Raw genomic sequence first — 21779 nt, forward strand, 5'->3', positions numbered from 1 at the left:
TTCTGCCAGCTCCACTGGTGATACTTAAAATACGATTTCAAAGTTTGTTAGATGGGTAAAGGGCCTCCACATGCATCCTTTCCCTTCATCCTTAGAGTCAGTCAAGGCCAGCAGAAACAGTCACCACCTTCTAGACGAAGAAACAGAGACCGGATTTCTCAAACGCCTTGCTTGTGTTGAAATTTATCTGGCATCTCCAAAGAGTTCAGGCCAGAGTATCAGAGCTCCCCTGCTAAACAAGCTTGTTCAGTCCCGTTTAGAAGGCAATCCTGAACAGGTATCGGTGGGAACCTAACTATCTTCAAATGTTCTGTTTGGAGAGATCACTGAAATTTTTCTTTTGCCTGTTATAGGAATTAAAACCCAAGTGTCTCTATGGATGTGCTTCAGTGCTTCTTAGAATGAGGACAACAGGGGGGCGCCTGGGTGAACCGTCTGACTTCGGCTCAGGTCATGATCTCACGGTTCGTGGGTTCAAGCCCCGCGTCGGGCTCTGTGCTGACAGCTCGGGGCCTGGAGCCTGCTTTGGATTCTGTGTCTCCCTCTCTCTCTGCCCCTCCCCTGCTCATGCTCTGTCTCTGTCTCTCAAAAATAAATAAACGTTAAGAAAATCGTAAAAAAGAAAAAGAATGAAGACAAAAGGGACTGTCATTACTAACAGAATTGGCAGAGATAGATTTCCTTTTTTATATGATGCCAGGGATGTAGGTAAAAGAAAGATAGCCTTAGGGGTTAGCAGTTTGAGTTTTCAAATTACCAGTGATGACAAGAGTGTATTCATATATTTCTTAGCCATTGGTAATTCTTCTTTTGAGAATTGCCTACTCACATTCCTTTTTAATGTTTATTTATTTATGAGAGAGAGTGCAAGTGGGGGAGGGGCAAAGAGAGAGAGGGGGACAGAGGATCCAAACCGGGGTCTGCCCTGACAGCAGCAAGACCTATGCGGGGCTTGAACTCATGAACAGTGAGATCATGACCTGAGCCGAAGTCGGATGCTCAGAAGACTGAGCCACCCGGGGGGCCCTGACCAATCACATTCTTTACCCATTTTTAGCTTGAGTTGTTTCTCTGCATTGTTTTTTCCTGATTTCTATGTATGAAGGCAAAACTTTTTTTTTTCAAAAAGGACACAGGCACAAAGGAAATCTACAGACCAATTTCAATTTTAATTAATGCCACTTTTCAGTAAACTACTAACAAAACAGAAGCCAGGAACACGTTAGAGGAGAAAGTACACGGTGCTCAAGTCTGGTCCATTCCAAGACGTCAAGGACGGTTCCAGGTCGGGTAAATTATTAGTTTAATGAAATATTAATTAGCCAAAGTTTACGAACGGCATAACTCATTCAGATTTGGTTAAAAATATTAGGTAAAATTCAGTATCCATCCCTCAACTAAATACACACACACGCACACATGTGTGCACTTACACACTCCTAACCATACAAAGCCAAATAGGTACTTTCTTCACCAAAGGCCAGGTGAAGCACAGGAAAATTGCAGCTAAAATCACGAATGTAGGAGCACCTGGGTGGCTCAGTCGGTTAAGCGTCAGACTCTTGATTTCGGCTCAAGTCGTGATCTCACGGTTCATGGGATTGAGCCCCGCCGAAGTCGGGCTGGGCACTGACGATGCAGAACTTGTTTGCGATTCTCTCACTCTCTGCCCCTCCCCACCCCCCATTTTTTTTTTTTGAAAACGTATAAAAAGGTAGTGAATCCCTACTATCTATTCAAACATGGTACTAGAGCCTAGGGAGATTCTAACAGGGAATTTGCAATTTTTTTTCAAGGAGATCCAAAACATGTAAATAAATTATAAAAGGGCAAAGGATAAATTTAAGAAGAGGCAGTTTTATGCAAATTCAAGGGCAGGAAAGATGAACAAGAGGGTCTTTTTAGAGGAGGTGGCATTTGAGCTGGGACTGGAAAGAGTGGATAAGATTGGATTACAGGGAAGCGGAATGGAAGGCATACCTAGAGGTAGGATGTGTGACAGGGTTCGAGAAAAGTAGCTTGGAAACGGCTTTTGGTAGAGTAGGTTTGGGATGATGTCATGGGGTCTGAAACGAATGACTGTGTAGGTAATGGGGAAGCGCAGATGGTTTCCATGCAGGGAAATGACCAGACTGGAACTCCTCGAACTCCCCCAAACTAGAATTTTTGGAGCTCTAGTGTGATATGGAAGATGCTCCGAAGCCGACAGGTGATGGCGGTTGAGGGTGTTGTGTCTCTGGATGGGAGATGGCGAGGAACTAGCTGTGGAAGGGCAAAGAGCAGGAATGGGAAAAGCAGGTGCCAGGGACGTCATAGAGACAGGAAGACCCTGACCCAGACCTCAGGGTAAGTAGTCTATCCTGGGATTCTCTTTAAAAGTCGACGTTTCTTTTCGACAACTTTGTGGAATATCCAGCTAGCCTGCATATTCATCTAAAGCGAAAGTCGCTAAGAAATGGAAAAAGAACACTAAATCAAATGACGAGAGAAGAGTACTTATTTTTGCCCGTGCCCATGTCCCTGAAAGGCAGACCTATCTCAGGTGCATCAGGCTTAAGGCTCAGGTCAAGTGGCCCCCATCTCAATGGCCTTTATCATGATCCCTGTGAAATTTTGTCACCACGCAGGTCAGCACTGCCCGTTCAATTCTAGTTGTCCAACGGGTGTTGAGAGTCTCTTAGATGCCAGGAGCTATGCTGGGCACTAGATTGGTGCCCTCAACACAGCTCAGAGCCTCGTGGGGAAAATAAAGAAGTAAACAGACAAAGTGTGTGCCGATGACTGAACTCACACTGGGGTGTGTGGGAACTGAGAGCAAAGAGCGACTCATTCATCAAGGTGTGGAGAGCTTTAGTGGAGCAGGTATTTGGAGGATGAATGAATAGAACCTTCACGCATTCATTCAACAAGCATATACTGAGTGCCTCTTATAATGTGTATTCCAGACACAGTTCTAGGCATCGGGAAAATAGCGATGAATGATACGGGCATCCGTCCTGCCCTTGTGAAAGTACATTCCGGTGAGAGGAGACAATAATGATGAAAACAAAACAGAGTCATAGTACAGTGAGGGATAGAGAGGCTACTTTAGGTTGCCCGACGTGAGCAAAGCCAAAATGGTCTCAAGAATTAGCCTATTTGCCTGTAACCGTGCATTTGGAGCCACCGTGAAGGTCCTTTTTTTTTTTTTTTTTTTTTTTTTTTTTTTTTGAGAAAGAGAAAGAGAGAACATGTGCATACGTGAACAGGGGAGGAACAGAGAGATCCCATGACTGTGAGATCATGACCTGAGCTGAAATCAAGAGTCTGATGCCCAACAAACTGAGTTACTCAGGTGCCCCATGAAGGTGGTTTCTAGGAGCCAAACATCGTGACAGGCATGTTGTATTTGTTATCTCACTTGCCTTTTGCAAAGCCATTTCTAGTAGGTGACGTTACCCCTAATTTGTGGGAGAGGAAACTGGAAGTGCTTCTTCTTTTTCCCCTTCCCCTTCCTCTCCTTTTCCTTCTTCTCTCCTTTTTCAACTTGTTTATTAAATATATAATCTCTACCCACAAGGTGGGGCTCGAACTCATGACTCTGAGACCAAGAGCCACAGGCTCCACCTACTGAGCCAGCCGGGTGCCCCAGATACTGGAGTGTCTTATTAGATAACTTGTCCAAGCCCAACTTGCCAACGCGTCAGTATGTACCTTCTTACCCATGTCCCCAGTGCCCCTGACATATGTTCAAGGTACTCGCCTTGGAATTGTGTTATAAAGTGCCCAAGCCGAGGACCGGAGGTCTTGCCAGCAGACCCTGATACGTGGAGTCTTACCATTCTGCTTCCCAACATTGAGGCTGCCCCTTCTTTGCTGTTAGAATGGCAATATGGCAATAGGCCACCTTCCACGCTTTCACAGACCTAAACAAAAATATCTTAGGAAAGTTTCGAACTAAAGGAAGTCACACGAAGAGTTGGCCAAGCAGCACCTAGTACTGACCAGAAAGCGATGTGGTAACTCTAGACAGGAAATGTTACTTGATCGTGTACCCTGATAGAGCTTTCAGGAAACACCAGCATGCAAAAACACTGCCTCTGTAGTGTGACCCTGTGAGTGTGAGAAGTTGGGCGTGGGTCTGCCTTTATAATCAGTAGAGTCAAAGTGGAGTGGCTACGGGGAGAGCCGAGGCTTCCTCTGTGGGTCTGAGGGGAAAGGAGGGACTTTCTGTAGCCGTGGGACGGCTGCCGATGAGAAGAATCTGGGCCCTGACTTACCACATGTCCTCACTGAGGAGAAAGCAGAAATAGAAAGGAGGGGAAGAGCCCCGGGTGGAGGCGGGGGGTGCAGAGAGGGTGTCATTTCTAGCTCCCAGGTTCTGAGATCTTTGGAAAGACTCTAGAGCTCACAAAGGAAAAAAAAGAATTCAAACTTTTTTGGTTATTTTAGAAAAACCAAATGTGGAGAAAGGTATAAAAAAGAAAGCAGAAATGTTCTCAGTTTCACCACATGGAAATGACCATTTCTGATATTTCAGTACACATGTCTCCAGACTGCTCTCTATGCATATGCGTGTATAAGGAAATACGTGTATGTACACAAATCGTTCGTCATACACGAGGGTTTGCACACTGGTTTTTTTCAGTGCATCGTTGGCATCTTTCCCCATCAAAGAAAGGCAACACACACCATCTTTTCGTGATTGCTGGCTGTTTTGTTGATTGGATATATCATAATTTATACATAATCAGACATTTAGGTTATTTCCATTTTGGTCCGGCGGGCCCAATATAATTTGAGACTATTAACATTTTCCAGAATTTAATAGAAATCAAATCATAAAGTAGTAGCCCTTTTTGTCTGACTTTTCTTTTTTTAAAAAGATTTTTTAAAGTTTATTTACTTATTTTGAGAGAGAGAGAGAGAGCACAAGCAGGGGGGAAGCAGAGAGAGAGAGGGAGAGAGAGGACCACAGGAAAGCTTCACGCAGTCAGCGCAGAGCCCGACGTGGGGCTCGAACTCATGAGCCGTGAGATCACGACCTGAGCCAAAATCAAGAGTCAGATGCTTAACGGACTGAGCCATCCAGGCGTCCCCTTGTCTGACTTCTTTCATCCAGAATAATTATTTTGAGATTCATCGGTATAGTTACAAAGTGCGTTCTTTTCATTGCTGAGTAGTATTCCATTACCCTATTGGTTTAGCTCATTCGGAACTATTACACCTGAAGTTGCTATGAATATTTGCGACCAAGTCTTGTGGACATATGGTTTCATTTGTCCCAGGAAAATAACTGCTGAGTCATATGTTCAGTGTGCGTTTATATCTCCAAGAGACTACCATACTGTCTTCCAAAGTGAATGCACTATTTTACATTCCCACGGGCATTCTGTGAGTTCCGATTGTAACTCTCGCAAACACTTTGCTTGGTCTGTTTTCTAAGTTTAAGCCATATTAATAAGTGTGGTGGTATTTCGTTGTGGTTTTAATGTACGTGTAGCTAATGAATAATGATACTGAGTATTTTTCCATACACTTTTTTGCCATCCATATATCTTTTTGATGACGTATCCATTCAAATATTTTGCCCATGAAATTTTTATTTTCCTATTATTTATTTTCTTAGTCTTGATAATTCTTTACCTATTTTGGCGCAAGTTCTTTATGAGACAGGTGGTTTGTGAATATTTTCTCCCATTTTGTGGCTTGTCTTTTTATCCTCTTTAACCAGTGTATTTCAAAGAACAGAGATTCTTAATTTTAATGAGGCCAAATTTTATTAGTTTTTTCTTTTGAGGATCACGATTTTGGTGTGTATGTAATAAATCCTTGCCTAACTAATTTCCCAAAGGTTTTCTCCTTTGTTTTCATCTAGGTTTTAATAGTGTCAGCTTTTGCATTTACTGCAGCCCATACTGATTTAATTTTTGTATCTGGGGTAAGGTTAGGGTTGGAGTTCATTAGGTATGGCTACTTCACTGTTCCAGATCCTTTGTTGAAGAGATTATCTTTTCTTCTCATGAATTGCTTTGATGTCTTTGTTAAAAAAAAAAAATCTATTGACCATGTAAATTTGGATCTGTTGATCTATTGATCTTTTTTCTATCTTTATGCAAATTCTATATTGTGTTGATGACTTTCTTTTTATAATAAGTTTTGAAATCAGGTAGTGTAAGTCCCCAACTTTTTCAAGGTTATTTTGGCTGTCCTAGGTTCCTTGCATCTCTGTACATATTTTAGACCCAGCTTTTCAGCTACCACCAAAAAAAGCCTGATGGGATTTAGGTTGAGATTGCATGAACCTATACATCAATTAAGGGAGTACTGACATGGAAACTTACATGTATACTTCTGACCCATGAACATAGTTTAATATCTCCATTTATTTAAGTTTTTAAAAATTTCTCTCAGAAATGTTTTGTAACAGGTCTTGTATATCTCTTGTCAATTTCATCCCTAAGATTTCATCTTTTTGTGTTGTTTGACATGATATTACTTTAATTTCACATTCCACTTGTTCAATACAAGTCAATATAGTTGACTTCTGTATATTGATCTTGTATCCTGCCGCCTTGTCGAACTCACTCGCTAGCCTGGTGGCTTCTTTGTAGCACTCATGTGATTTTCCCTATGCCATCTGCAATTAAAGATGGGTGTACTTCTTCCATTTCAATCTTTCCATTCCGTTTCTTTCCCTGCCTTTTGCACTAGCTAGGACTTCCACAGCAATGCAGAGTAGAAGTGACAAGTGCCAAAATCCTTGTCATCTCCTGATCTTCGGGTAAAAGTATTCATTCTTTTACCATTAAGTGTGATTTTAGTCCTTCTCTTCCTAGTAAGGTTGAGAGTTTTTATTAGAAATGTATATCAAAGTTTGTCAAATGCTTTTTCTGCATTGATTGAGAGTCATATTTAGTCTGTTAATTTCTCTCTTTTTTTTTTTTCTTTAAGATTCTACAAGTACGTGATACTGTACAATATTTGTCTTTCTCTGTCTGGCTTATTTCACTTAGCATAATGCCCTTAAGGCCCATCCATGTTGTTTCAGATGGCAGTATTTCCTTCCTTCTCATGGTTGAAAAATATTCCATTGTATGTGTGTGTGTATATATATACACACACACACATACACCACATCTTTACCCATTTATCTGTTGATGGACACTTAGGTTGTTTCCATATCTTGGTACTGTGAATAATGCTTCATTAAAAATGGAAGTACAGATATCTCTTCAACATACTGATTGCATTCAGTTTGGATACCCAGAAGTGGGATTGCTAGACCATATGGTAGTTTCATTTTTACGTTTTCATGGAATCTTCTTACTGCTTCCTAAATAGTAGCTGCACCAGCTCACATTTCCACCAACAACACACAAAGCTTACCTTTTCTCCACATCCGTGACAACACTTATTATCTCTTGGCTTTTTGATGATAACCATCTGACAGGCGTGAGATGGTATCTCATCGTGGTTTTGATTTGTATTTCCCTGATGATAAGTGATGTTGAGCACTTTTCACGTACCTGTTGGCCATTTGTATATCTTCTTTGGAAAAATGCCTATGCAGTTCTCCCCATTTCTAAAATCAGATTATTTGTTTGTTGCTATTGTATGAGTTCTTTATATATTTTGGATATTAGCCCCTTAGCATACATATAATTTGCAAATATTTTCTCCTATTCAGTAGTTTGCCTTTTCACTTTGTTGTTGGTTTCCTTTGCTGTGCCGAGCTTTGTAGTTCAAAGCAGTCCCACTTGTTTATTTTACTTTTGTTGTCTTTGCGTTCAGTGTCACAAAAATCATTGCCAATACCGATGCCAAGGAGTGTATCCCCTTTGGTTTCTTCCGGGAGCTAATCAACCAATATTCATTAATTCTCAAATATTAAAACAACCTTGAAATTAATCCTGACATAAATCCCATTTGATTACTATGTGGAGTCTTTTGTATACATTGGTTAATTTGATATGCCAACATTTTGGTAAGAATTACTGAATCTATGTCATGGGGAATATAATCTGTACCTTAACTTTAAAAACATGTCTATAAATGGTTTTCATATCAGAGAAATGCTAACCTCACAATATAAATTAGGAGTAGTCTCTTTAATTTTCTGAAGAGTTTATTTACAATTGGTATTATTCCTTTCTTAAATGTTCAGTAGAATGTATCACTAAAGTCATCTGGGCCTAGAATTTTCTTTGTGGGAAAGTTTTTAAGTACCAATTCAAATTCTTTAATAGGTACAGGGTTATTCAGTCTATTTTTTTTAGTGAGGTCTGTTACTTTGTGTTACCAAGTAAGTTGTGCATTTCACTGATGTCAAATGAAACTTTAATATATTTTTTGAATGTTTATTTATTTTGGGGGGGGTAAGGGGGAAGAGGCAGAGAGAGAGGGAGAGAGAGAGAGATAATCCCAAGCAGGCTCCACACTCAGCATGGAGCCCGATGTGGGGCTCAATCACATGACCCCGAGGTCATGACCTGAGCCGAAATCAAGAGTCGGACGCTTAACCGACTGAACCACCCAGCTGCCCGTGAAACTTCATTAATATTATTTACCCTTTGAGAGAATAACTTTCTCTGTTGTTTATTTTCTGTACTGTTTTTTTCCCCATTTGTATTTCAATGGTTTCGTCATTTCACTTTTGGTAGTTTCTGTCATGTCACTTTACCTCCAAGTTCACGAATTAATTTTTTCTGCAACGTGAAATTTGCTGCTAATCCCATTCAGCATATTCTACATCTTAGACAATGCAGTTTTTACCTCTAGTATTTTAATTTGGGTGTCTCTATGTTCCATGTTTCTGCATAACAAGCTCTATCTTTCTTCTAGATTCCTGAGCATCTGAGATAATCTCAATCACTATATTAATGTCCTTGTCTACCCAGGTAGGGCCTTATGGTCTCCCTCAATTGATGAGCTAGAGGTAGAGTCCAGGAAGCCTGTTGTGCCTAGAACTCATGGGGGAGAATGCAGAAGAGGAGAGAGACACATGGAGAAAGATCTGCAGATCTGCCGATCATCCAGAGATCTGCAGAAATCTCAAATCTTCAGCTTAGTGGTGAATAGCTCATCCACATGAGGAAGGTACCCACAGCCAGGTTGAAAAAAAATCACTCAAAAGAAGCCAATAGAAATGGGACTCTCATTAGTCTGCAAATGCGTGTGCTCTCACCAGACAGAGTAGAAACTCTCATAGTTCATGGACATCAGTTAGGATATTGACTCGGTAGTGGGACAGAATCGCACAGGTATAAAACTGGTTTTGAGCATACTGGATTTGAAACACCTAGTGGACATTTAGGAGATGTTAAGTAGTTGGATAAGTGAGTGGAGTTAAGGGCAGGTTGGAGCTAGGGGTGCCAATTAAAATATAATTTGAGGGGCGCCTGGGTGTCTCAGTTGGTTAAGCATCTGACTTCAGCTGAGGTCACGATCTTACGGTTCAACCCCCGCGTTCAGCTCTATGCTGACGGCTCAGAGCCTGGAGCCTGCTTCAGATTCTGTGTTTCCCTCTCTCTCTGCCCCTCCCCCACTCATGCTTTGTCTCTCTCTCTCAAAAATAAGCACTCAAAAAATAATATATAATTTGATAAGAATTGTTATTTTTTACAATACTTAATCTTTCCATTCAAAAACATTGCCACTCGTGTCTCTTAGTAAGATTTCTTCATATAGCCTTGGCACATTTCTTGTTAAGATAATTCAGTGCAGGGGCACCTGGGTGGCTCAGTCGGTTAAGCATCTGACTTTGGCTCAGGTCACGATCTTGCAGTTCGTGGGTTTGTGCTGACAGCTCAGAGCCTGGAGCCTGCTTCGGATACTGTGTCTCCCTCTCTCTCTGCCCCTGCCCCGCTCACGCTTTCTCTCTCTCTCTCTCTCTCAAAAATAAACATAAAAATTAAAAAATATATAATTCAATGCAACTCAACAAATATTCACTGAGCGTAACTATGGGGCAGGCGAAGTGCAGGAGTGAACAAAGCAGACATGAGTCTGGCCTTTCGGAGCTCACAGCCAAGTGTGAGGTGCAGGGGAGGAAATGAGTAATTGAAATTCAGTATGATCAGAGGTATATTTGACCAGTAATGGACAACTTTTCTCAAAGTTTCCCCTCCTTTCCCCCTGATGGAGCACCCCACCCAAGGCACTCCACCTAAAGCACTCGGTGCCCTGAATCATCAACTCAGCTGCCTTGCACCACCAGGTCTTTGAGCAAAGCTTTGGATGGCAAAGATGACATGTGGCTGCTTGGCTGCTATGAGCTTAGTGAGGATATTATGCTATCAGTTACTGTAGCTTTAAGAGACTTGAGAAGGGGTAAGACAGGAATCCGCCAAGTGCACCCCAACAGCCATTGCCCCTCTTTGGTCCCCGTGGACATCAGCAGGTAGGCACCTCTACCCCTTTCCCATCCTCAAGGCATGGGGGGAGAAATTGGGAGACCAATTTTTATACTATATTCATCTTAGGTCTTTTTTTTTTTTTAAGTTTATTTATTCATTTTGAGACAGAGAGAGAGCGTGCATGTGTGAGCAGGGGAGGGGCAGAGAGAGGTGGGGGAGAGAGAATCCCAAGCAGTCTCCACGCTGTCGGCGCAGAGCTCGACTCGGGGCTAGATCTCACCAGCCATGAGATCGTGACCTGAGCTGAGATCAAAGTCCAACCGAGCCACCCAGGCGCCCCTGGGTCCGTTTCTTCGAAGCACAACTTTTTTCTGATGACTGAAAAAAGTAAATCCTTCCTGAAAGAGAATCACTAGAGAATAAAAACATAGCCTTTACTGCAAAATAGTGTACTTCAAAAGGGCCGAGGATGTCATGCCTGCCAGAATGGCTAAAATCAAAAACACAGATAACAAGGGTTGGGGAGGATGTGGAGAAAAAGGAACTCTTGTGCACCATTGGTGAGCATGTGAACTGGTGCAGCCACTGTGGAAGACAGTCTGGACGTTCCTCAAAAAATGTAAAATAGAACCATTCTGTGATCCAATAATTTCATTATTGGGTATTTACCCCCCAAAAATATGAAAATACTGTGTATATACATACACACACACACACACACACACACACACAGTGGGACTTTATTCAGCCAAAAGAAAAGAATGAAACCTTGCCACAACACGGATGGAGGTAGAGAGTGTATAATGCCAGGTGAGATAAGTCAGCCAGAGAAAGACAAATATCCTATGACTTCACTCATATGTGGAATTTAGGAAACAAACCAACAAAGGAAAAAAAAAAAAACCCAAATCAAAAAACAGACTCTTAACTATAGAGAAGAAACATGGTTACCGGAGGGGAGATGGGGGAGCGGATGGGGCAGAGAGGTGAAAGGGATGCAGAGGACACGGTTGGTCGTGACGAGCACTGAGTAACGGATCGAAGTGTTGAATCACCATATTGCACACCTGAAACAAACACAACCCTGTGCGTCCACTACCCTGGAAGGAAAATTGAGCCCCTTTTTGACTGTTGGTTTGTTTTTGTGTTGGGATAAAGTCTGTTTCAGAGTAGTCAGTAAGCGTGCGGAATCTTAGAGAGCTAACCCCTGACATTTGGAAGGGCTTGAAGAACAAACTCTGCTTTCAGGAAAAAGGTGTCAGCTCCTACGAGGATCCAAAATGTCCAAAACAGATTTGTTTAAAGTTGCAGAGCAAGAGAGGAGATTGTTTGAAGGTGAAAAAACTCAAAGGAAAGTGGTCAGAGTGAGCGTAAACTTACCCCAACTAGTGTCAACAGATAAGGCTCTTCCGACAGATGGAAGTGTTTGCATAAAAAAATCCTCAGAAGCCAGTGATGACCCCAGTGATTCACCCCCCTCCCTGTCTTCTTCCCTCCCCCTCCCTTCATCCTCACCTCTCCCTTTCCCCATTTGCGCCTCAAAATTACGCTAAAAATAGCTATTTTCCTTTACACTTTTCATCATTAATTTAATGAGGTTTACGGAGTGTTTGATTTGTTATTTTTGGAACACTATATGCTAATTAATTTCATCTAATGATGGTTTGCATTAGAAAATTGGTATTTATTTTATGTCTTGTCATTAGTTTTACACTTTGACCTAATATTTTATCATATATTTATGATTTTCTTAGATTGTAAATGTGTTTAAATGTATTACATATTTAGTTTCTATGATCTTTGCTTTTTAGTAAATAATAAGATATTGGCATTGTCAGTTTTGTGTCAATATTACCAATCTCGAAAGGTACACATTGGGGCTTATAGAGTGTATGCATTTCAGCTTTACTAGATTTTGCCAAATTTTTCTCCAAGACATTAGTATCTAATTACATCCCATTGGTTGTATGTAAAACTTTCTATAGCTTCACATCACAGCCAATATTTTCCATTAGTAAACTCATATGTCTTTACCAGTTTGGTGTGAAATGATACCTAATTGTGGTTCGTATTTGTATTTCCCTGATTGAGAGTGAAGTGAAGCATCTTTTCCTATGTTTATTGGCCATTTTGTTTGCCTTTTTCTTACAGTAAATCAGTGTTCTTATTACATACTAGTGCTGCAATATCTTTTCCCAGTTTGCAGACTTTTTCGCTTTGCTAATATATTTTGATAATTAGGAATTTTGATTTAAGTAATTAAATTTTTTGAGGGAAAGCGTGTGCTTGCATGTGACCGTGTGTGAGTGGGGGAGGGGCAGAGGGAGAGAGAGAGAGAGAGAGAGAGAGAGACAGAGAGAGAGAGAGACCCAAGCAGGCTCCATGCTGTCAGCGCAGAGCCCAAGGTGGGGCTCGATCCCATGAATTGTGAGATTATGACCGGAGCTAAAATCAAGAGTTGGACACTTAACAAACTGAACCACCCAGGGACCCCAAGAAATTTTAATTTGAATACAGTGAGTTCATTAATCTTTCTTAAGGCTTATACTTTTTGTGATGGAAAGAAACTCCTTCCTTCACAAGTCACTAAGTTGTTCCTTCATATTTATTTCTCCTAAGCTCACTGTTTTGTTTTTTCACAGTTAGGTCTTCAAGTAGAATGTGAAGTAGGTGGGGTACCTGGGTGGCTTAGTAGGTCAAGCTCCCAACCTCAGCTCAGGTCATGATCTGACGGTTCGTGGGTTCAAGCCCCGCGTCGGGCTCTGTGCTGACAGCTCGGAGCCTGGAGCCTGCTTCGGATTCTGTGTCTCCCTCTCTCTCTGCCCCTCCCCGACTAGTGCTCTGTGACTCTCTCTTTCCCCAAAATAAATAAACATTAAAAAAAAAATGAGTGTGAAGTAGGGTTTACTTTTACTTGTTTACATGTGAGAACATCACCGTCACCATTTAACAACTAGCCTGTCCCCTCCTCACTGCTCTGTTGTGCCAACCCTATCATACACCAAGTTTTCAGACATATGTGGATCTGTTTATGGGCTCTCTATTTTATTCCATTAATATCTTTTCTACCCTCGAATCAGTTCCTCGCTGTCTTAATTATAGCTGTATAAGAAGACAGAAGATGTGTTGAGACAGAAACACGCCCTGCCGTCCCTTCACACGCAGCAATCTTATTTTTCTTATTCAACATTGACCAGATTTGGGGCACCTGGCTGGCTTGGTTGGAAGAGCATGAGACTCTTGATCTCGGGGTTGTGAGTTTGAGCCCCATGTTGGGTATAGAGATTACTTAAAAGTAAAAAAATTTTAAAATAAATTGACCATATTTTTGTGCAGAGGAGGGACATAGCCTGACTCACATCTTTTTTTTTTGCACAAAAATTCAAGGCATTTGTTAAATATTAGAAGATATAAGAGTCAATGACAATTGCTACTTGACGATTGAAATCAAAATCATCTTGGTGCAAACAGATGACAAATATTTTTGCTATTTATCTGTATAGGAAAATCTTTTGAACAAGTGGAAAAAGTTAATAAATCTCTATAATTAAAACAACACATCTGACTCACAGTTTTTAAAAGGGCCACCCTAGCTGTGGAAAGAATAATAATTAATGACATCAGGGAGAGGGAGGAAGAAATTTCTAGATCTATGTCCTTGAATAGATGAAAATGGATGGCATCCAGTGGAAGTAAGAGGGATTAGTACCAGAGTAACATGCAAGGTTCAGACATGGTAATTAAGGCAGAGTAGGTAACCACACAGGCTAATAGCTGTGGCAATTCAGAGACTGGCGGTTTCCTTCTGATTGCTTGAATCTCTGTGAAGTCATCAGTTAAGCGTGAAGTGTTCAGGGTTTAAGAAGAAAGGAGACAACGTAGAATCACTATGGAGGGAATAGGGAAGGAAATGCTTGCTTGGGGTGGGGGCACTAAGAGCCCACTGGAGGTCCGTGGTCATTAATTCAAAGTGAGACCAGTCAGCATGCCAAGGGTGACAGCAGTGAAAAGTGGTAGGGCCAATAGATTGGAGGCTCTATGGTCAAGGGATTGATGGGGTCAGTGAATGGAGAAAAGTGTCTAGAAGCGGGAGCAAGAGAGTGGGATGTGTGAAGGTCACATCACAAAGGGTTACGGTTAGTGGCAATCACAAGCTCAAAGTTGAAAGCAGGGCTGGCTTCATGGCTTGCCACCCACACAGTTGCACAAAGCCCCCCCCCCCCGTTCACAGGGCCCTGCACTTGGTTTAATGCTCTGCTGTCGCCATGTTGAAATTCCTAACCATTTTTTAACAAGGGGCCTTGCATTTTGATGTTGCCCTGGGCCCCCCAGTCCTGGTTGTTGGACATAGGAGTGCGTGGCTGATGTAGGTGGAGGGTGAGGCCCCTGGAGAAGAGCTGAAGGAGGTGAGAAACTGGAATGTCTCAGGGGAATGTACGTGTGGACTACAATCATGGAGGCTGAGGCAGGAATAGCACTGAAGACAGTGACGATGGGCTAAGAGCTAGGCTGTGCCATGGAGAATCGAGTGGCAGTAAGCCGGGGCATGACATGCCGCAGCAGGGAGGGGCAATAGGTAGGCAACATAATCTAATGATGTGAAACTCAAAGCTGAGGGTTTGGAGGAAGGAGGGAAACAGCTGAGAACCCGGACACGGGTGTCCCCCTCAGGCCCTGCAGGGGGAGGGCTTTGGGAGAAAGAAGCAGCCTTGTAGACGAGGCAGGGGGGGCCATGTCCTGGGGCAAAGCAAGGTTTCCTTTAGAGCAAGGTGGACGGGGATGATTAAAGAATAGGTCAATGACCTGCAAGACTGGGGTTCTTGTAATGATGACAGCAGGGACAAAGGGCATGATGAGATTAGGCCAGGGGACTGAAGGCAGAGAGTAGAGGCAAGACTGTAAGCTTTGGAGCCGAAGAAGGGGCTCCCCCGTCACCATTGGTGATGGGGCGAAGGCCTAGGATAAACACGGTCTTTTTATGTAACTTTAGTATAAATGTATGCTGGAAGAACCATGTTTCTTTTATAAGTTTTTAAGTGGCATTTATAAAATAACAGGGGCACCAGGGTGGCTCAGTTGGTTAAGCGTCCAGCTTTGGCCCAGGTCATGATCTCATGGTTCCTGTGCTGTCAGCACAGAGCTCGCTTTGGATCTTCTCTCCCCCCACCTCTCTCTCTGCCCCTTCTCCACTCACGTGCTTTCTCTCTCTCTCTCAAAAATAACAAATTTAAAAAAAATAATAATTAGAACAGAGGGTATTAAAAAAATAAGTTTTTACGTTTACCCAAAGACCCTATAGTCATATAAAGTATATGCTCTGTAATCTCTTAGCGAATTTTTTCCCCTAAACATTCCAAAATCAATGCAGGTAGGTATCACAAATTCAAAAAGTCAATTTCTTTGCAAAGCAATGTGGCAACATGGCTTGTTATTTCATTTAAAATGCTTTGCAAAGGGCGCCCGAGTGACTCAGTTGGTTAAGTGTCTGACTTCGGCTCAAGTCATGATCTCACAGCTCGTGAGTTAGAGCCCTGCGTCGAGCTCTGTGCTGACAGCTCAGGGCCTGGAGCCTGTTTCAGATTCTGTGTCCCCCTCTCTCTCTGACCTTCCCCTGCTTACACTCTGTCTCTCTCTCCTCAAAAATAAACATCAAAAAAAATTTTAAAGTGCTTTGCAAAGAAAAAGATCAAATTTGAGCAATGTCTGTCTTTACAACTTGAAGTCTATGGCTTTCGGACTAGTTAACGTAGAAACTCCATTTGCTTTACTCTTTCACATTCCTCTGGTGGAGATTGTCTTAGCTCATAATACAACAGTGTAATTAAAAATGAAGTCATTTAAGAATTTAACATTTGATAGTTGGGTCTCTAAGGACTGTGTGGTCAACCAAATGCAACGTATGGACCTCGTTTGGATCCTAATTTGAACGATACCTCCGTGAAAAGAAATATTTGAGACCTCTACCCAGATGTGCGATACCTTATCACATGTGGACAAGGACTCATGTGAAATGTTGTGTTGCTTCCCATGTGATTTGGGGACACCCACTGGCTTATTCCGGCCTCAGGAAACCCCACAAAAAGGATTGGGATTTGAAGTCAATTGCCAAAGCCTTCAGACAAACAGTGATAAAGTCTTCTGTAGAAAGCTTCTGTTAACGCTCTAAGTAGCTTTCTAAATTCTCAGTTCAGTCCAATGATTCTTTGGCCCAGGTACAAAGTGGTGGTGGGAGAGTCATCAGATAATTTGAACCTCATGTCAATGCCTTTAATCTCTCGCTCCCTCTTTACTTTTTAAACAAATATTTATTCATTTTTTAATATATAATTTATTGTCAAATTGGTTTCCATAAAACACCCTGTTTATTCATTTTTGAGAGAGGGGGAGCATGAGCAGGGGAGGGTCAGAGAGAGGGCGGGGGGGACAGAGGATCCAAAGTGGGCTCTGTGCTGTCAGCAGTGCGCCAGATTTGGGGCTCGAACTCATGAACCCTGAGATCGCGACCTGAGCTGAAGTCAGACACTCAGCCAACTGAGCCACCCAGGCATCCCTTTTTTTTTTTTTTTTTTTTTTTTTTTTTACATTTTAATGTTTGTGTGGGATCAGAACATGTTGAACGGTTGGTAGAAACATTTAACGTATGCATTTTTCTCCTGGAAAGCTATTGTTAATTTGACACTTTACATTGATGGCATCTTGGAGTTGTAGAAATACGGTAATGTTTGTATGCTATATCTTGCTTTGGAAATTGTTAGATTGGGTCTGTTGTGTAGATTCCGGTTAGATTACTTAGCCAGTGGCACCAGTCCCAATGAAGAACAAAAGCACAGCATGTCACCTCCCTGGACAGAACTCTCAACGTTCTGTTTTAATTAACACTAACTATCTCTGTCGAGGTCAATGACACATCGTTTGGCAAACAGTACAGGAACGGCTCAATGGCATTTTGTATGTTGCATCAACTTAGAGCTAAGTGAAAAAAACTAGAGAGAAGTACCAAGACCATGGAAATAGAAGATTCCCTCTCCTTACCCTCTTGGCCACAAGCCCTGACGTCCACCAGCAGAATTAGGGTCCCCATTTCCAAACCTTTGTCTCTTTCAAATTCCCACAGATGAGAATGCCTGAAAATGATCAGTTTCTTTTTAGGACTCAAGAACACCAAAGGCACTGCACACATAATAGAGAGGTATATGCTACCCGGATTTGCCTATGAGAACCTTATGTTGGGGTGCCTGGTGGCTCAGTCGGTTGAACGTCTGAGTCTTGATTTCCACTCAGGCCATGATTCAGAACCTGCTTGGGATTCTCTCTCCCTCTCTCTCTCTGCCCCTCCCATACTCTCTCCCTCCCTCTCTCTCTCAAAATAAATAAATTAACTTAGAAAAAAAAAAGAATATAATGATTCACACAGTTATCTTCCCACAGGTTTAAAAATTTCGTCTACACATACCGAATCTTCAAAGAGAGACATGGGTTTTACAACATACAGGTAAGAACGTACCGGGACTGCTGTAAAAGCAGCAACAAAAGGTGGGGAGAAGAATCTGAGATCATCTCTTGAACCTGAGATGTGGCCACGTAGAGGCATTTTAAAAAGGGAAGCAACATGCAGAGTTTGAGTCAAATCAATAGTTAACCCTGTCTTTCTCTGAGGGAAATAGGGAGAATTTTTGAATAATCAAGGCTGTTATTCAGACCCGTAGAGGTATGCATGACCCTGGATCCCCCAGGGTCAAATGCACCAGCCTGGACTCCATACGGGACCGCTGTCCAATTAGAAGACGACGCAATGACCAGGGCGGGATGGAATGGGAAGGTGGGGAGAGGTCTGAATGTATAGGAAGCCATGTGACCTCCATGGTTGTAGGAAAATATAAGGGGAGCATCAGTGGACTAGCAGTCTTGGGGGTTTCTTTAATTTTTCTGGTTTACTGAGCACTAAGCAGAAAAAAAAACTTTTTTTTTTTTAAATGATTTCTCTGGCTTAGGAAGTAGAGTATAATAAATTTAACTGAATCTTCACTAACAGGGAATCCTGAAATAATCTTTTTGAAACACTTGCAGACAAGATTAGGCAGATCTTTTTACTGCAAAATATCTCAGAATCTTCAATATGTTAATGTTCGTTGTGCATATCTAAAAGAAATTAGAACACGCAATGATCCTCAAGCACACACACATATCACACACACATATATAGCCATATCCATATGTGTGTGTGTGTGTGTGTGTGTGTGTCTGTGTGAATGATGTATGGTGTGTGTGTGATGTGTGTGTATACATATAATTTTTCATTTCCCTACAAAGGACGTTATTAAGGCAATTGACAAAATTTGAATAAGGTCTGTATATTAGTCAATAGTACTACATCAAGATTAATTTCCTCATTTTAATCATTGTAGTGTGGATATGTAACGTCCTTGCTTTTTTTGGAAATATTGAAGCATTTAGGGTTAAAGAGCTATCGCGTTTGCACTCAATCTCAAAATTAAAAAAATATATATGTATCGCTATATATGCACATATATCTATACACATTTAGAAAGAGAAAATGAAAAGCAAATATACACAATAAAACGTTAACCTTTGAGGGGTAGGTGAAGGATATATACATACAGATTTTAAAAAGAGTTTTGCAACTTTTCTTCAAGTCTGAGATTATTTCAAAATAAAATGTGTTCTAAAAAGCAACTTACATTAAAACTTTTTTTCTTTGTTGTCCATGCTTTGGGAGATTGTGATAATTCCTTAATACCATATTTTATCTCTTGTCTGGGCAAAGCAGAGAGGCATGGAAATCAGTTATAACTCAGATCCAGGAGGCATCTCACTGAGGGGTAGCAAAACTCTCAGGGGCCTGTAGTGAGTGGATGGGGGCTTGGGTTGAAGTGACGGCCTTATATGGAACTTCCCTGCAGTCTGCTGCAAAGTCTGCCAGAATCTCTGATGAAGGTTAACCACACCACACGTCAGAGAAACTTCTGGTCACCACACCCGTCTGCAGTCTGACATGGAGCCATCTGAGAACCACAGTGATCATCAAGAAAACCATGAACATAGGACGAGGGAAGGACAAATAAGATAAAAACAGAGAGGGAGACAAACCATAAGAGACTCCTAAATACAGAGAACAAACCGAGGGTTGCCGGAGGGGCGTTGGGTGGGGGGACGGGTTACATGGGCCGGCCCTTGTTGGGATGAGCACTGGATGTTCTAAGTAAGTGAGGAATCACTAAGTTCTATTCCTGAAATCATTATTATGCTATATGTTAACTAACTTGGATTTAAATTAAAAAAAAAATTAAAATCGGGGAGCCTGGGTGGCTCAGTCGGTTAAGCGTCCGACTTCGGCTCAGGTCATGATCTCGCGGTCCGTCAGTTCAAGCCCCGCATCGGGCTCTGTGCTGACTGCTCAGAGCCTGGAGCCTGTTTCAGATTCTGTGTCTCCCTCTCTCTCTGACCCTCCCCCATTCGTGCTCTGTCTCTCTCTGTCTCAAAAATAAATAAAACGTTAAAAAAAATTAAAAAAAAAAAGAAAAGAAAAAAAAATTAAAATTAAATTTAAATTAAAAAAAAAGGAGAAAACACACACAAGGCACCGTGTCTGACATCGGCTCCCAGAGGGGTACCCTGTGTGGTACCCCAGACAACTTGCCGAGGTTGAGGCTCACTGCAGACCGAGGCGGGACGCCTCAGTCATTATTCTCTTTACTCACAGTAGCTCGAGTCAGAGGCCGGTCTTAAAAACAAAGGTTTCTGTGTATTTCCATTGCTGTGAGCTCTTTTTTCTTTTTCTTCCTCTTCTTCTTTTTTAATGTTTTTAAATTTATTGAGAGAGAGAGAGAGAGAGAGAGAGAGAGAGAATGCACGGGGGAGGGGCAAACACAGGGAGAGAGAGAGTCCCAAGCAGGTGTGGAGCCCGTTTCAGGGCTCGAACTCACAAACCGTGAGATCATGACCTGAGCCCAAATCAAGAGTCAGGCGCTTAACCGGCTGAGTCCCCCTGGGGGGCCCCCATCGGGGTGAGCTCTGAAGCTTGAACTGCCAGCCACTCATTTTCAGTTTGCCAGCTCAGAGGTAGCCCTGAAAACCACATCTTTGAGAAGTATCACATTTCACTCACAGTTGAAGGTGACGAGCCATCTCCTTCTTGTCTCTGGGCAGACCGTGGAAGGCGCTCCCAAGAAGATCTTTCCAGACCTCAAGGAATTGATCTCCGCATTTGAGAAACCAAATCAAGGGCTGGTGGTCCACCTTGTACGGCCAATAAAGAAAACCAGCTCCCGCCCGAGATGGAGACGGTCACAGATAAAGTTGGATAGTATTTACGGTAAAAACCCTTAACAGGGGGGTCCAGAAGGAACCTTATAGTCCCGTTTCTTCCACTGGCCGACTCTGCCCCATGACCTTGTGCGAACCACCATTCGGGGAAGGGACGGACAAGCAGGCAAAATCTTCAGATGAGACAATCGCTCCGAGGCCCTCTCCAAGGCTCATACTGTCACATTCTGCTCGATAAGTGCTAGGGGACGAGTGATTTCAGATACATCCCTAAAGGAATGGAAACATGGCGGAACATGAGGGATGGTCAGTAAATCTAAGTGCCGAGAATCCACGCTGAGGCCTCTCCAATTGTTACCATGAACAGCCGCAACTACTCTCTTACCCCCACCTTGAACCTGCTCTCAGAAAATAATCTCTCTTGTCAGGTACAATGTGGCTGGAATTTAGCTCAGACCCCCTGAGACATTTTCGGCTCACCCCCGTTTTCTCATGGTGGCGTGTGTGGCTACGTTCCCAAGCAGAGGGATTTCAGCTATGAGTGGCCAGGTTGGGGGTGTTGGTAGGAAAGTTCCAGGCCAGCTAGGGAGCTCCAGGGAACCTGAAATCACCCCACATTCCACTCTGTCCACAGCAAAATCACCCTCTGGAGTGCCAGGGCAAGCTTCTCACCAACCCCCCCCCCCCCAACAAAACTAAGCGTGGCTTTTTATTTTATTTTAATAAAGTTTATTTATTTTGAGAGAGAGACAGTGCAAGCAGGGGAGAGGCAGAGGGAGAGGGAGAGTGGGGCTCGAACCCACGAACCGTGAGATCATGACCTCAGCCAAAATCAAGAGTCGGACGCTTCACCGACTGAGCCACCCAGTCATCCCAAAGTACGGGTTTTTAATGATTAAAATAACCGCCCCCGGAGGCACCTGGGTGGCTCAGTCCCTTAAGCGTCTGACTCTTGGTTTCAGCTCTGGTCATGATCTCATGGTCATGGAATCGAACCCCACGTCTGGCTATGCACTGATGGCACGGAACCCGCTTGGGATTCTCTGTCTCCCTCTTCTCTCTGTCCGTCTACCCCCCCCCCCAAATAAGTGAATGAACTTTAAGAAAGTAATAAAAGAATGAAAACAAAAACCCCTCCTCCGCCACTGTTTCTCTGCC

The 21779-nt window shown here is 42.5% G+C and overlaps 1 protein-coding gene across 1 annotated transcript in view; it reads left to right on the top strand.

Moving 5' to 3' along the window:
• Window positions 1–21779, top strand: part of SH2D1B (SH2 domain containing 1B) — a 31412-nt gene that overhangs the window by 731 nt on the left and 8902 nt on the right. Inside the window, exons 2-3 of the mRNA XM_049635282.1 lie at window positions 17766–17829; window positions 20505–20670. Coding sequence (XP_049491239.1) covers window positions 17766–17829; window positions 20505–20670 — 230 coding nt within the window. The remainder of the gene's footprint in view (window positions 1–17765; window positions 17830–20504; window positions 20671–21779) is intronic.

This window comes from Panthera uncia, chromosome F1 (assembly GCF_023721935.1).
Source record: "Panthera uncia isolate 11264 chromosome F1, Puncia_PCG_1.0, whole genome shotgun sequence".
NCBI lineage: Eukaryota > Metazoa > Chordata > Mammalia > Carnivora > Felidae > Panthera > Panthera uncia.